Source organism: Tetranychus urticae, chromosome 1 (genome assembly GCF_039701765.1).
Source record: "Tetranychus urticae isolate SD_2017Ah chromosome 1, NJAU_TeUrti_SD_1.0, whole genome shotgun sequence".
Classification (NCBI taxonomy): Eukaryota; Metazoa; Arthropoda; class Arachnida; order Trombidiformes; family Tetranychidae; genus Tetranychus; species Tetranychus urticae.
The window spans coordinates 1,388,486-1,403,577 of record NC_142958.1 but is presented as its reverse complement, the minus strand read 5'-3'; the positions used below and the strand labels follow the sequence as shown (position 1 = coordinate 1,403,577).

Below are 15,092 nucleotides of genomic sequence, written 5' to 3'. Positions count from 1 at the left end.
CAAAGAATCTTACATTAATTTTCATGGTAATAATGATATCAAAATTAATGTTAATTATACCGCTAAAGACCCAAAGTCCCTACTCTTGTACCGAAAGTCAGATTTTTATAAATATTTCTTGAATTCATTTTGGCTTATTTGGGTTTATTTGGGTTGTTTGCTTGGGATTGGGTTTTTTAGACCAACCCCATTTCAAGTTGAAAACAAATACTGATCTTGAATTGGCCTTAATTGATCAACCAACAGAGAGAAACATAAATGTAAATCAATTTGTTTAATTTTTAATTTTAAGATTTGAGTTAATTATCTCTTCTCTCTAATCCAAGACAAGTTGTATTTCCCTCAATAATGGACACTGGTTATTATCAACCAGAATGAGTAATGCCATGAGTTATATTGCTGGTGGTTGTCAAAATTATCAGTATTATCTATGATAATTGATCAAATCAACACTCAATTAGCGAAAGTCCTTCATATTCATTAAAATATATGTTCACAAACACCATAATCGATGCGCTTAAATTAATGAAACAATGTTTCCCGATCCATTGCTCTTTTGTTATAGACTGTTGTAACACCAGATATCACTCTACTCTCTGCCAGTTTAATACATTTTCATTTCAAGGTTTATCAGGTTGAATTTACCATGACTGAGGAATGGAAAGGAAAATGATAAGACTAACCTAAAGACTGAAAGTGAAAACAAGATATAAAGCCTGATAAAAGCAAGATTCATGTGCATACGCAGTGTTGAAATTAAATTGGAGATGGAAAAATGGTAACCTTGTTCATCAAATGACTAACGTCAATCTACCTGTTGTTGTTATTTTTGTGCCAAAAACAATCAGGGACAGTTTTAACAATCAAATCTGATTGCAATGTGATGTTATTTGATTCCATTTCTCATATATTTTTTCATTCCTTGCATATACATTATTTTACTTGTTCAGTTATCCTCTTCCCTTGTATTTCACAGTGATAAACAGAAATACCAAATTCCCAAGCCAACAATATTCATCTTGTTTAATAACAAATATACACATAGATATTATATCAAATTATACTATAAATTATATTAAAATAAATTACAAACCAGGCCAAGTTAATTAATTTTCCAGTTCTAGTGTCACATTAAAATGGAATCCGGTAAGTTGTGAATAATTTTATCTTGTTCAAAGCCAAATTTCCCTGACAATCTGTTATTGTGTTTGTAATCCGATATCTCTTCAACTATTCAATTGTTATCCACAGAAAAGGAATACCGAGAAAAGCTTCTTCGTATGGTCAAGAAAGAGGTAAGTGGTGTTAATTAATCAACTTATGGCTACTCTTGATTAACCATTTTCAGTCTGCTTTGACACATCTATTGAAATTATAATCAACCTGCGAGACCTCAATAGTCATTATGTTCAATGTATCAACCATATGTTAATTTTTCAACTCTTGGGTTAATCTTATTACGGTCTAAACCAATCAATATTTTCATCATTAATTTTGGTTTCAACTAATATCTATCATGAGCTTGAATCGTAGTCATAGCTAAGCTAAAAGCATTGAGGATTCTTTGTGTAGTCAAATTGTGCAACAATTTCATGCATGGACTGGCATTTGACAATAAAGCTGATTACGATTGAAATCGTTGATTGTTCTGAAAGTGTAGCAATATGTTGGATAACATAATGAGAAACTGGTTAAATACAAATGAAAACAAAGCAAATTGAACCCAATATTTGAAATCAATCCTACAGATCTTATGAGATGAATTGAGAAATCTGTTTCAATCCATTCATTCCTTAACATTCCAAGCTTCTCGCCTTTCATACCGCCAAGTAATTTAAATTAAATTCCAATTAAATCAACCCAATTTTTGTAGATTCAATCAGCTCAATTAAACATGTTTTGAAGAAGAAGAATACCAATGAACCAGACAAATGTAGAAAAATCTTAAAGCAGCAAATTTTGGTTTATCCTATCCAAATAAACAGATTGAATTAATTTGATGCTTTATTTTCTTGTTGATTAATCCTCAAATGTTGTTGAGATATGGTTAAAATGTAGCTAAATTGTTAATATTTTAACAGGTTAAACAAATAATGGAAGAGGCTGTAACCAGAAAATTTGTTCATGAAGAAAGTAGCAGTATAACATCCCTTTGTGGTAAGATCTTCAGGCTTTTTCATAACAATATTTGTTTGGTTGATCCAATCGTAATTAAATTTTTGTTTTCTTTGCTTTTATTGATTAACTATTAACCTATTAGTGGCTGTTGATGCTTGCTTATCACATGGTCTTAAAAGACGAGCTTTAGGCTTATTCAAAACTAATTCAACGACAGCTTTACTTCAAAAAGTGGCTAAAAATTTTGAACCAGCAGCCATAGTTTATAAAGCAGTGGTTCAAATTGAAACCTCCGATCCAAGCAAGTAAGTGAAAGTAAACTTTAATCCCAAGCTATCATCAAAACTGAATCAGTTAATCGGTTTTCCTGTTTCTCCAAAACCAAAATGTTCAACCAAGGAATCAATTGTCAACTCTCGAACAAAATGAACATTAATCTTGTTTTTCTTGTTAACCCTTTTTGATTGAATCTACTAGACGAACCTCATCCAGCAGTGATAGCACAAATCAGCTTAAAAACAAGATAATCAGTAACAGTCCAACCAAAACAGCGCGATACTTGTGGATCCGGGTTGCTTTGATTGAGAAAAAATTGGGTGAAATTGTAAGCCATGTTGTCACCAATCACAGTCAGTATTACGAGAAGGAAGCTTTGGTTGCTGACCCAGTTGGTGGTCAAATATTGGCTTCACTATTGGTCGGGCCTTGTGCTCTTGACTATTCAAAGATGAAAACTCAAGATCATTACTGGACAGATCCTCCAGCTGATGAATTAGTACAACGTAATAGATTGGTTAATCCTCACTCAAATGGACCATCAACACCACCGATAGGAAGAAAGCCATTAGGTTTACCCTTTCGTCGAGGACCAATCACTGATTCAAGAATATCAAGTTCATCCGATGAGAATCTTCGTCTGTCCAGCTGGTCACCTCGAGATTATGTTGAATCCCTACATCAAAATGGTAAAACAACATTACTCTATGGTAAAAACAATGTACTGGTTCAACCGGTAAGTTTAATTTAATAATGTTACTCATTTACTCGAATTGATATGCCATCTATCAATGCATCTTACATTATTGAAATGAGAGCTTAATTTGAAATTGTCCAACCCTTAAACCACTCAAGCTTATCTTTAATCATCAGTCAATGCAACATTCAAATTATTTTTTTTTACCCATGAACTTGTAAATACATGAGTACAATTTAAATCAATGTGAATTTATTGCTATATCAATACATTAGTCTTTCTCATAATCTCTCGCTATAAAACATATGTTAAGAAGTAAATCCTTTTCTTGCAGACTTTCAGAATAGGCTTGTACATCATGTTTACCTGCATCAGAACCAGATTGTAGCCATTTGATATTCCTGGTAAATTTTGTTGATTACTGTTGATTGTCAGATGGTATTAACCCACATGGAAGATAATAATTTGATGCTAATTCATGTCATGTATATACTCATATCCAAGTCAAATAATTATAATTTTAGTTGCTAATTAGATTAGTTTTATTCGAGAGGCTACCAGAAAATATAATCATTAATTAATTGTTGACCTGTCAACACTTTCAATTGTAACTGTCATTAAAGTGAGAAACAGATTGATTGTTGATTAACTGTCAAAACCAATTTTCATTACTCAAGATCAGCAACAGTAATTATCAAGGCAAGATCAATCGATAATCAATGAGATTTAGATGATCGATAATTGACAACCGCAACATCATTATTACCATTATTAAGGATGTTTCACTAAGAATTTGATGATGATTACTCTTTAACATATGTAACTGTCTAGTTTAATTTGCTCATCATCATTGGTCTTTTAAGGCTATCCACCATTTCAAATTGACTTTTGATACATTAGATTGCATGATTACACGAGATTTTGATGTATTATTGACTTCCAAATGAGCATTGAATCTAATGTGAATCTATTTCTGGTTACAGAAGGAAAATTTGGAACCCATTCCAGGGTATCTTTCCTTGCATCAAACCCCAGCTGGTTTGGTAATCAAATGGACACCTAATCAACTTATGAATGGATCAGCTAGTATCGGTGAAGCCTTACCAAATGAAAGTCCATCAATAACTCAGGATAAAAGGTAAGCAACAATCAAATTTACCAGCTAATTGATTACAATTTGACTTGACAATCAAGTAAAGCTGAAAATAAAATAAAACAAAAACAAACATTAGAGAATGCAAAATAAGCAGAATAAATTGCAACTATTCAAACAAAAATCAAAACAAAGGTAAATAATGGATAAACAGGAGAATCAGAATCACATTGATTAGTAACTACAATTCAATATTCAACAAAATTTGCGTGCAATCTTGATGAACAGTTAAATTAAATTGAAATCTAACATGACAGTAATTACAAATCATTAGCTAAACATGCAATTTAATGGTTCATTTGAACGATTCCACTTGCAAATCAATTTTTCATTATTACAATTTGAATCAAAAACCGAATGAATTTCATCGATTCACCCAGGCAGGTAAAATTGGATTCCATTAAATCTGGTTTGATACCAGAAATGTTAATGTTTGCCTGTGAATTGAAATCTTTCATTTTCTGGTTACTTTTTTGATTAAATTGGTTACACTTTTAAGTTAATAATCTCAACGAATTGTTGGATTATCGATTGTTCAAGGTTGATGTTAATAACAATCATTATAACAATCGTAATAAGAATCGTGAAAATCATAATAATAATAGAAATGAAAATAATAACATTACAAACTCAAGTTGGTTAAGGTGTTGAGAATGGACTTATAATGATAAAGGGAATCGTGTTAACTCTTATAATCATATTTTGATGAAGCTACATCACAATGTGAGAAAGCTTTCATTTTGTTCAAGTATTAAATTGATTGATTTGATTAGGCAAACTGTTAAGATCACTCATCAATAGTAACTTAATCATCTTAAATCAATATAAATCATTGAATAAAAATAAAAACAAGAGCTATTTGTTTATTATTTATCATTCATTTTTGCCTTTCCTCATCATTTATCGCTGGATCATTGGATTGAGCTGAAAACAATCAATAACGCAACGTATTTACATTCCTAATTGAGTTCTGGTCAATGTTTAACAAATCTTAATCAGCTTATATTTTGTTAAATATTTACAATATTTGTTAAACCATCAAGCGAATCAAATTAGAGTTCAAACAACGTTTACGTTATTATTTCAAATAATATCTATTGAGCTGATTGAATGAACATTAAAAAAAATGTTCATTTCAAAATAATTAGTAATTAACTCGAGCAATCCATCCTTTTACCAGGGAAAATAGGAAACTTGGTGATGGAACATAATGATTCTAAATTTGACACAAACAGGCAAATATAATGATGATTAATAATTGAGCGAATGATCATTAGTTATTCTAAAAAGAAATGCAATCAATCAGGGAATTGTAACATGTAATCATCATTATTTTGTTTGAATTGTTGGGGACTGAATTTAAAATTGGCCAACTTTACCCAGTAACGTTTTTTTTGCTCAATCCAATGGTTGATACCAATGTTGCTCCAGATTATATCACGTCCGAATCATCATTTCTTTGGGATTTATTTATCAATTTACCAGTTTGCAATTACATCAACCTTTCTCTTTTCTATTATCATTTACCAAATTCAATCGAAACCAGCAGACGATACAAATCTAATGCTATCAAATGAAAAGAAATCTAGTTAGATGTTCAGTTAGATTTTTTTCTGAGATTCAGTTTACCCTTCAACCATGAGATTAACCTTGTATTTCGCTTTTAACTAAAATATCGAATACTGGAACAATCTCGGATTTTGTTATTATAATCATTACTTACCTTTTGTATACATCAATAAATTGAGTCTCACTAATTCATCTTTATGTCTTAAGCAAACTTTAGATACAAAAAGAAACAAAAAATTTCATCTTAAAGAATAACATAAATGGAATTGAATAGACTCAGGATTTTGATACAAATTGCTTTGCCTTTTTTGCACACTCATTTTGAATCACAAATTTCTGTTCATCTAAATATTTCTCCAAAATTGTAACATTAAGATGAACAAATGATGAGTTGAATAAGCAAAAGATTAAGCATAACAAGTGTTATGTGCTGTACAAATGTATACTAGGTTATACAAACCATGAAAAGAAATAAAAACAAAGCCAAAAACCAGGGCAAATAGTACAGTCCAATGAATTTATTTTATGCTTACGCCTCCGCAAGAAATGATTCAAACTTCCATGGGAATTGAATTAGAGGATAGAAACCCGGAAGTTTTTGTGTTACCTGAAAAATTAAAGAGAAATAGAAAGAGTAATAGAGAGTACATTGATGTATTAATACATGATTGTTCAGATTGTCTGGGTTAATGATCGTCAACTCCAAACCCAATCACTAAGCAAAATACTTACATATCCATCTAACATGCTAATTAAAGCTGATTGTTTCACAAGTGAACTACAGTGGTTCAATAAATTAAACAGAAAAGGTGTAATTAATAAAACAGTTATTTAATCAATTAACCAGAAACACGACAAGAAATGTAACAAAAGAAAGTAAGAAGATGATTAAATTTTAAGCCGTTACATTAAACCATATGTTTTATGAAAAAAGGCGCTTCATTCGTAACAGCGCTCAAATCAAACGCTCCAACTTCACCTTAAAATCAAAATATAATTGTTTGTTTAATAAATATGTTCATTGTTTTAATCAATTTTCATGGAGAGATTACTCCATAATTCTGATTTATTGTGATAGTATTGCAAGTTAAACAACGTAATCTTGATTATTATTGGCATGAAGTTATATTAAATATAACAATATAAAATGTCTTCCCTCTCTATTCATGTTTCTTATTTTTTGAGCCATTTTCTTCTTCAGTCAAGCCTTTCTCCTGTAAGTTCAACATGATGATTCTGTTTTTCATTGACCTTCTCTCTATTTCTTTCAAAGGAGGTTGAAATCCTATCTGGTTGCTCCGTTGCCATCTTGAAAATTGGGTTTTCTGGTTCTCTAGTTTTCTATACTTGTCTTATGTGCCTTTCATTTTCTGGAAAAATCTCATTCACAGTGAAAGCTTTGCAAACAAGTTGCAACAAAACTAAAGTTCAGTAAAAAATCAACAGAATGTGAACTCCCTGTGGTTATCTCTTCCAACTGAAACTTAATGAATTTCAACTCATCATTTTAAATTTTTATTTATCCTTCTCATGGAAACCAAAACTGTCTTTCCTTCCATACAACAGCAAATCAAGACAAACTTCAATATACATCAGATCTTTATCAGATTTACAAGATTTTACAAGATTTATTTTCTTTCAAAATGAACCAACATTTGAAAACATGATAATTATATTCATATAATCGAAAAATTCATATCTTTATTAATGTGATCGCCATTTTATCCTTCATTTTGCCTTCCTCCACTACTCTATTACAATATTCAGACTCCTTTATTGATATCTTTTGTTATCAGCTTTTTTCCAGTTTTTCATTCCCATCTGAACATTCCTTGGAGATGATAAATAATATTCACTCATATTAATGATAATGATTAAATCGCATGCTCAATTCAGCTAATACATAAATTAATTTCATTTTTCTTGCTGTTGATTCTGAATTTGATGAAACCAAATTGGTTTTTGGACCAATTTAAACATACAAACCGGAATCAATTTTTTCACCCTTATTTGTTAAATATTGTGTGTTAACTGCCAGACAATTGTTGAACTCACTATTTAGTCTAGTAATTTAATCATGCAAGTTGTCAACTTTTCTCTCTACCAATTTGTTAATGTTGGCAAGAACCCGAAAATTTAATGTTCAAATTCTTGTTAATCTAATTTAGAAACTCATTTTGATAATGTTTACTCATTGAATCATGCAATTCCATGAATTTTTTTTATATTAGTAACTAATGTAAGGCTCAAAATTTTAATTCGTTAACAGTTCTCATTGAGTTGTCTTCAAGTTGATTAACCTGTCAACTGTTGAAATGGTTAACGCCATTTTTCATCACAACTCATTTTAAACTCATTTCAAGTTACAACTTGAATTACCAGGTGATTGCAAACCAAAATAGTAAAAGATTGATTATTGATTGAAAGGTTATTTTAAACTTCAATACAATGGACTGAATGGTTGTTGTGGCGATAAAGATGAAAATTCAAATAATGAACTGCAGCTGATAAATAGCTTGAAGAATCTCGCCTTTCATTGAATAAAAAGATATATTTAACTGATTTACTTCACCATTTCATTGAAGGAACATTGAATATTTTATGATGATGATGATGTTTCCATTATAATCAATACTCTAGGAGTTGTCATACTCAATGATTAATTTCAGTCATCAGTGTAAAATGAGAATAACTTTGGATGCATTAAGATGTTGAAAGGACCTTTTTGCTGGATTCAAGGTTGATCGGAAATTATAATCAAATGAGAGTGATAAATAATGATTGTTTGAGTGATTATAATGACCAGAGATGATTGATATGGTACATATAAGCTGCTAGATTATGGCGTTTATAATGAATGGGTTAATTGGCCATTAGACATTTAACTCGGGTTCAGTTTGATAACCAGCTTGTAGGACTTGCTTTAAATACTCAGCTCGACTATAAGATGAATATTGTGAGATTGAATCTTGTATGGTTCCAGTTTCAATTCAGACTTTAAATTTAACATCTTGATCTTGCCAAGTCTCGACTGTGTTACCCAATGAAATTGAATTTTCATGTTTGCTGATTTTGGTGGCACTTGCTGATTATTATTGATCGATTTAATAGAAGTTGAATGATCAAAGGAATCAAATGATTGAGGCTAAGCTGTCTTAAGGAAGGTAAAAGACAGGTACAATCCAATGGAAAAATAGTTGAAATGAAAAGGTGAAAAAATATCATTCCAATGAAATGCTGAATAGAATAGATATTTCACAGAAAGGAAATAATAAATACTCAAATGTCATGCCATGAATGTTGATATAGTAGATTGAAGGGAATTGAAATAAACAGCCTAAAGGATTTAGCATTGTATCATTATTTCATGACCAGTTTCACCTTAGCATTTTCAATATTTAAACGTTCCATTTATTTTCATTTGATCAACTCTCAATCATCATCTGGTTCCATTGATATATTGTCACTAATCAAATTTAGCTGCGTGAACATTTCCATGAGAAAGTCTAGAAAATGATCAATAAAAGTCAATTCAATTCATAAACTTTCCATGTTTACACTCAATGAAACACAAGTTTATGTCAACAGGTTACTGGATTGCCTCTATTTCAATTGAAATTCATAATGTTTGGTCAGCTTTGACATCATTTGGCTATCATGAATAAACCAAGTCCAAATTTTCATTAACTGGTAATAATTGAACCATTTTGTTGATTGTTTTTGCAACAGCTCATTTTGGGATTATGCGATGACCGTTAATGTTGAAGATATTGTATATCTTCATTGCCACCAGCAAGATTCGTGTGGTACTGTTGTCCTTGTGGGTCAAGATGGAGTCCAAAGATCACCGATACGTTTTCCCAAAGGCGGTCACTTGCTGGCTTTCCTATCCTGTCTTGAAAATGGTCTTGTTCCGTATGGTCAATTGGTTCCTCCTCTGTGGACACAAAAGGGTAAAGGTAGGTTTAATACAAGTCAGATTAATATAAATATTTCACAAAACCACTTCAACCTCTCACCATGCCATTCAAAATCTAGATCACTTCTTTAATTGCTAATAATCCCTATTGTTTTTCATGCATCAAGATGTTTAGAAGATTTTTTGAAAGCTTTTTACTTGAAGCTCTACTTTTTTAAATTGCCAATAATATAGCAAGTTGAGTTGAGTATTTTAGGAAATCCATTTTTTCAATTTAAGCTTCATTAATAATACACAGTAAATTATGTATTATTTATACCGGTTCACTTAACTACAGATTTTATATAAATATGTCAACTTGTTGCATTGTTAATTTATTTTTGCTGATAGTTCACTTGATTCCAACAGATGAATATTTTTAATCGTATTAACCTCAAGATTAAGTTTCAATCTGACAGAGTAAGTGTTTGCATTATATTTGCATATCAATATAAAACATGTGAATGTTAGGATTAGCTAGCAATGACCAACCACATTAAGTTCAATGTATACCGGTTAACCTTTACAAGTTCAGGATTGATGGCTTATTAGGTTTTCAGGGAAAAAATGAGGAGATTCAAAAAATCGATCAGTATGAACAATCTAATAATTGTACATCCAAAAGGACAAAGGTTTGCACCAAAATGTGTACAATAGAAGGATAGAAAGAGTGAAAGATGAGATGATGAACAAGAATGATGATTAAAATTTGAGCATGATCAAGATTCAGATATTATCATGATCCTCATAATCATTACCAGAGTCATCTTATTTTGCACAAACATTAACTTTTGTATACTAGTCAACTCTTGATGACTTTGTATTCAACAAAACAGCTCATCAAATTAGACAGACAATAAGAAGTAAAGTTTCACCACAAATCATTTTTCCTCTTCACCAGCACCATTTACCACCATGATCATGATAACAACATCATAATTCAACTAAATATTACTCTTAACATTCATCTTTCCAACTGAAACTGTTGCTTGTCTATTCACATTACAAAAACAAACATAAATCAACTCGTTTTTTCTCACATTTACAGTAACTATAGATTATTCATAAAATGGCTTCTTTACTTACCATTATTAGATGGTATCCTTTAATAAGAGACGTTGACAATTAACAATGTTAGTAAAGAGAAGGTTTTATGTAGATGATTAGCTTTCTCGGTCGATCTTCAAAAGGTCAATCGCCGAACTGATCCAAAACTAGAATGATTATTTACCAGATTTACAGTTGATGGTTGTTGCCTTTTGAGTTATTCTTTAGAAAAGAAACAAAGAAACAGATTAATCATCGGTTCAACAGTCTATTTCAATGTAGCTGGTAACCAAGATCAGATAAGATAAAAATGGCTCCAACAAACCCATTTTCACCTTTTGTATCATAGACATTGTCTGTTAGACAACCGAAAATTAGATACTTTCTTAAACCTCATTTTCAACCCTTAACCCAATATTGATTAGTTTGTTTAATTTTTCGCCATTGTTAATTCTTAAATCTAAAGCAATCGCTAATTAAAAAATTAGTTGACATGTATCATTTAATTCTGTTGTTACTTTTCAACCCGCCTGCAAAGCATTACAACTACAACAATCATCATGGACTCCAAGTTTCATTGTATTTTACGTTCCATTTGAGGCCCAACTTATATAATATTATGTATTTTCATGTTTTCCTTTTGTTTAATGTTGTTTATTCTGATTATATGTCTGGTTTCATGTTACAATTTTACCTAAAGGCGATTAACAATCTAAATTGTTAATACAAAATGGGACGAACAGAATGTAATACGAACAGTGAAAAAAACCAAAAAGTAAATCTTATGTAAATTATTACGACTGTAAAACATGTAAGCCTCAACAAAATAATCAATCTTTTTTGAATTAATTATAATTGTGTATTGTGTTTCAACCGATTTCGGTTGTCTTTTACTAATTCTGTTATGTTTATCTCTCTTTGGGGTAATTTGTTTCAATTTTGTTTCTTCATATTTTCATGTTAGATGAGATTCGCTTGTGATTTTGCTCTTTAATGCCTTTTTTCACCAAATGATCTTGATTACTATTTGAAATCCTGGCTACCTTTAATTGCTTCAACTGTCTAAATATCTCTTTCTTACAATTTTTAGGTAAAGTTTTCCCAAAATTAAAGCGTAAAAATCATCGGAGTATGTTCAATGGAAATAAAAGTGAATCTGGTTCATCGTCAGAAGAAAATGAAACAACGGATTATGTATTTCGCATTGTCTCATCTTCAGAGAAACCCGAGTCAATTTGTAAGTACCACTCTAAATGTCATTACTTTCTGTACTCTAATTCAATAATTTTGTTGTTTATTTCATTTAGCTCAAGAAATGTTTGACCCCAAAACAACAAAAACAAATTCATTCCTATGGAGAGCTCGTAATGGTTTACAAGATAAAAATACTTCCAATTCATCTTCAACATCATCTACGTCGTCTAAATCATTGAGTGAAGATGGTACACTTGAATCAAATAATACAAAAGTTAGTCAAATGCCAAATCAGCCAATTCCAACGGATAAATCAATTAAGATTCTTTGTGACACAATGAAACGTCAAATAATTTCTCGAGCATTCTATGGTTGGCTGGCTCACTGTCGCCATTTGCGAACTGTCCGCACTCATTTATCTGGATTAGTTAATCCTGTAATCATTCCAGTTGATAAACCAACCGAGGCATCAAAAGGTTTAACCAAAACAGCCTGGGAATCTTTCCATGATGAGAATGGCAGAATTACCTCACCAGATGAGATTCGTCGTCTTATTTATTATGGAGGAGTTGAACATGACATAAGAAAACAAGTTTGGCCATATTTATTGGGACACTATGAATTTGATTTCACCGAAGAAGAAAGAGTTGAACGCGATAAAGATGTAACTCAACATTATGAGATCACAATGACTGATTGGTTGGCCGTTGAGGCAATTGTACGACAACGAGACAAGGAAATTATGGCAGCTAATTTGGCTAAATTATCATCAGAGTCAAATAACAGCACAGAAATACCTTTGGTTGGACCTGCGAAAGAAACAAACAATTGCAGTAATGAAGTCTTCACTGACTTTTCGGACTCTGAGGAGAGTGATGTAGACGACAAAAAAGGAAGCGTTGTTAAATCAACTGAAGATTCAACTTCTAATGAAAATAAACCCAAAGGTAAAGGAATGAGAACATCGAGAGGTCGTTCAGTTGATTCAACTCATAGTGAAAGTAAAAGTCGACGCAAGAACCCGGGATCACGAGATTGTCTTAAAAGACAGAGACAAATTGGAAGTGAAACAAGTGCAGGACAAAATATTGTTATAACCAATCCATCTGTTGATTTAACTCGAGCATATAAATCAGAGGGAACTATAGATAAATCAGATTCAGATAGTAATTCTGTTGGTGTAAATAAAAATGACCATAACTTAACCAATGACCGTAATCTTGGCTTAGAGCCAGGTTCAACTTGCATATCACCGGCATCGTCCAACGGTGGAGTATATCCTGTAAGTAAATGTCCCTGATTTCAATCTGGATCATTTTATTTCTTCGTAACAATAAATTTATCAAATTCAAAATACTTTTTAATAATGAAAATCTGAAAACTAATCAATACAATCTTATCATTTCTTTTTTATATCCATTGACGACTCACAACACCTCGATTTTTTTGGAAACACCAATCAGAATGAACTGCTTGATCTGTTTTCATTGAATCTTCATCGGATCGATAAAGACGTTCAAAGATGTGATAGAAATTACTGGTACTTCATGAATAAAGATAACCTGGAAAAGCTGAGAAACGTCATGTGTACTTACGTTTGGGAACATCTTGACCAAGGTTATGTCCAAGGAATGTGTGATCTGGTCGCTCCATTATTGGTTATATTTGATGATGGTAATTAACTTGAAAATAACCAATGTTGATAAATATCTCACTGATTCTTTATCCATTTATTTACAGAGGTTAAATCTTATAGCTGTTTTTGTGAATTGATGAAACGCATGGTTTCTAATTTTCCTCATGGAGGTGCGATGGATACACACTTTGCCAATATGAGATCGCTTATTCAGATACTGGACAATGAGATATTTGATTTGATGCATTCCAACGGCGATTACACTCATTTCTATTTTTGTTATCGATGGTTTCTTTTAGACTTCAAAAGAGGTATCATTTTTTCCAATTTTCACTCAATTTTCATTTAACCGCAATTTTTTATTTCTTTTCAGAGCTACTATATGAAGATATTTTCAGAGTTTGGGAAGTTATTTGGGCAGCTAAATTTGTCGCTTCAGCCCATTTTGTCCTCTTTATTGCACTAGCTTTGGTTGAGTATTACAGAGATATTATTTTGGAAAATGATATGGATTTTACTGATATAATCAAATTTTTTAATGGTAAATATTTAATAAACAATGATGATGGATAAATAAACTCATATTTTTTCCTGTAAATTTATTTTCCACAGAAATGGCTGAAAGACATGATGCTAAAGCTGTTCTCAAACTATCAAGAGAGCTGGTTCTACAAATTCAATCTTTGATGGATAATAATTACAATTGAATTACTATTGGACTTTCTGTAAAATTTAATTTGTTTGTTCATTAAATGTCGACCGTTTCTAATAACAGAAAAATTGAGTGAAAAACTATTGAATAGCAGTAAATCATCAGTCTGTTAATACAAATACGATCATTTTCTGATGTCACTTGATTTCACCGAGGACTAAAGAATTGCATGCGATAGAGATCTCAATGACTGATGGGTTGTCGTTGAGGCAATCGTACGATATCGAGACAAAGAAATTATGGCTGCTAATTTGGCTAAATTATCATCAGAGTCAAATAACAGTTCAGAAATACTGGGTGACAATTGTATACCTTTGTTTGGACCTGCATTAACTAGTTATTGATAAACGAGTATTTTATACTGTTGGCGTGCATAATACAACTGATCTCCAAAAATGATTGGTCTAAACAGCATAGATTATTCATAAAATGGCTTCTTTACTTACCATTATTAGATGGTATCCTTTAATAAGAGACATTAACAATTAACAATGTTAGTAAAGAAAAGATTTCATAGATGAATAGCTTTCTCAGTCGATCTTCAAATGGTCAAGCGCCGAACTGCTTCTGAACTCATTCCAAAACTAGAATGATTATTTACTAGATTTAAAGTTGACTGATGGCTGTTACCTTGCGAGTTAATTATTCTTTAGAAAAGAAACAAAGAAATCTCTAATTAGCGATTGCATGATTGTGATTTAATGATGCATGTTGATGTGTCTGATGTAAGAT

The 15,092-nt window shown here is 31.3% G+C and overlaps 1 protein-coding gene and 2 long non-coding RNA genes across 4 annotated transcripts; 1 reads left to right on the top strand and 2 right to left on the bottom strand.

Annotated features, from left to right (window-relative positions):
• Nucleotides 1-506: 506 nt before the first annotated feature.
• Nucleotides 507-14,428, top strand: LOC107368350 (small G protein signaling modulator 1). Its single transcript, XM_015936163.3, has 13 exons — nt 507-1,146; nt 1,252-1,295; nt 2,082-2,157; nt 2,261-2,423; nt 2,596-3,130; nt 4,075-4,229; nt 9,543-9,772; nt 11,909-12,055; nt 12,126-13,294; nt 13,476-13,686; nt 13,753-13,959; nt 14,022-14,189; nt 14,261-14,428. The coding sequence occupies exons 1-13, from the start codon at nt 1,137-1,139 to the stop codon at nt 14,353-14,355; spliced, it is 3,210 nt and encodes a 1,069-aa protein (XP_015791649.1). The 5' UTR covers nt 507-1,136; the 3' UTR covers nt 14,356-14,428.
• LOC107368351 (uncharacterized) lies at nt 1,958-6,696 on the bottom strand. Of its 2 annotated transcripts, XR_016198139.1 has the most exons (6): nt 6,546-6,696; nt 6,274-6,420; nt 5,874-6,024; nt 5,624-5,810; nt 3,858-4,290; nt 1,958-3,070 (listed from the first exon to the last, which is right to left on the bottom strand). It is a non-coding gene; the product is annotated as an uncharacterized LOC107368351 (long non-coding RNA). The 2 variants fall into 2 exon arrangements; XR_003083395.2 differs by lacking the exon at nt 1,958-3,070 and having other exon boundaries at nt 3,901-4,290; nt 5,968-6,024.
• Nucleotides 8,223-11,053, bottom strand: LOC149094332 (uncharacterized). The gene is made up of 2 exons (XR_016198140.1): nt 10,858-11,053; nt 8,223-9,750 (listed from the first exon to the last, which is right to left on the bottom strand). It is a non-coding gene; the product is annotated as an uncharacterized LOC149094332 (long non-coding RNA).
• Nucleotides 14,429-15,092: the final 664 nt, after the last annotated feature.

Excerpts from the sequence above, each read along its gene's own strand:
- LOC107368350 (XM_015936163.3), top strand. Across the intron at positions 4,230-9,542 it reads TCAATAACTCAGGATAAAAG|CTCATTTTGGGATTATGCGA; the intron begins GTAAGCAACAAT and ends TTTTTGCAACAG. Across the intron at positions 12,056-12,125 it reads AGAGAAACCCGAGTCAATTT|CTCAAGAAATGTTTGACCCC; the intron begins GTAAGTACCACT and ends TATTTCATTTAG.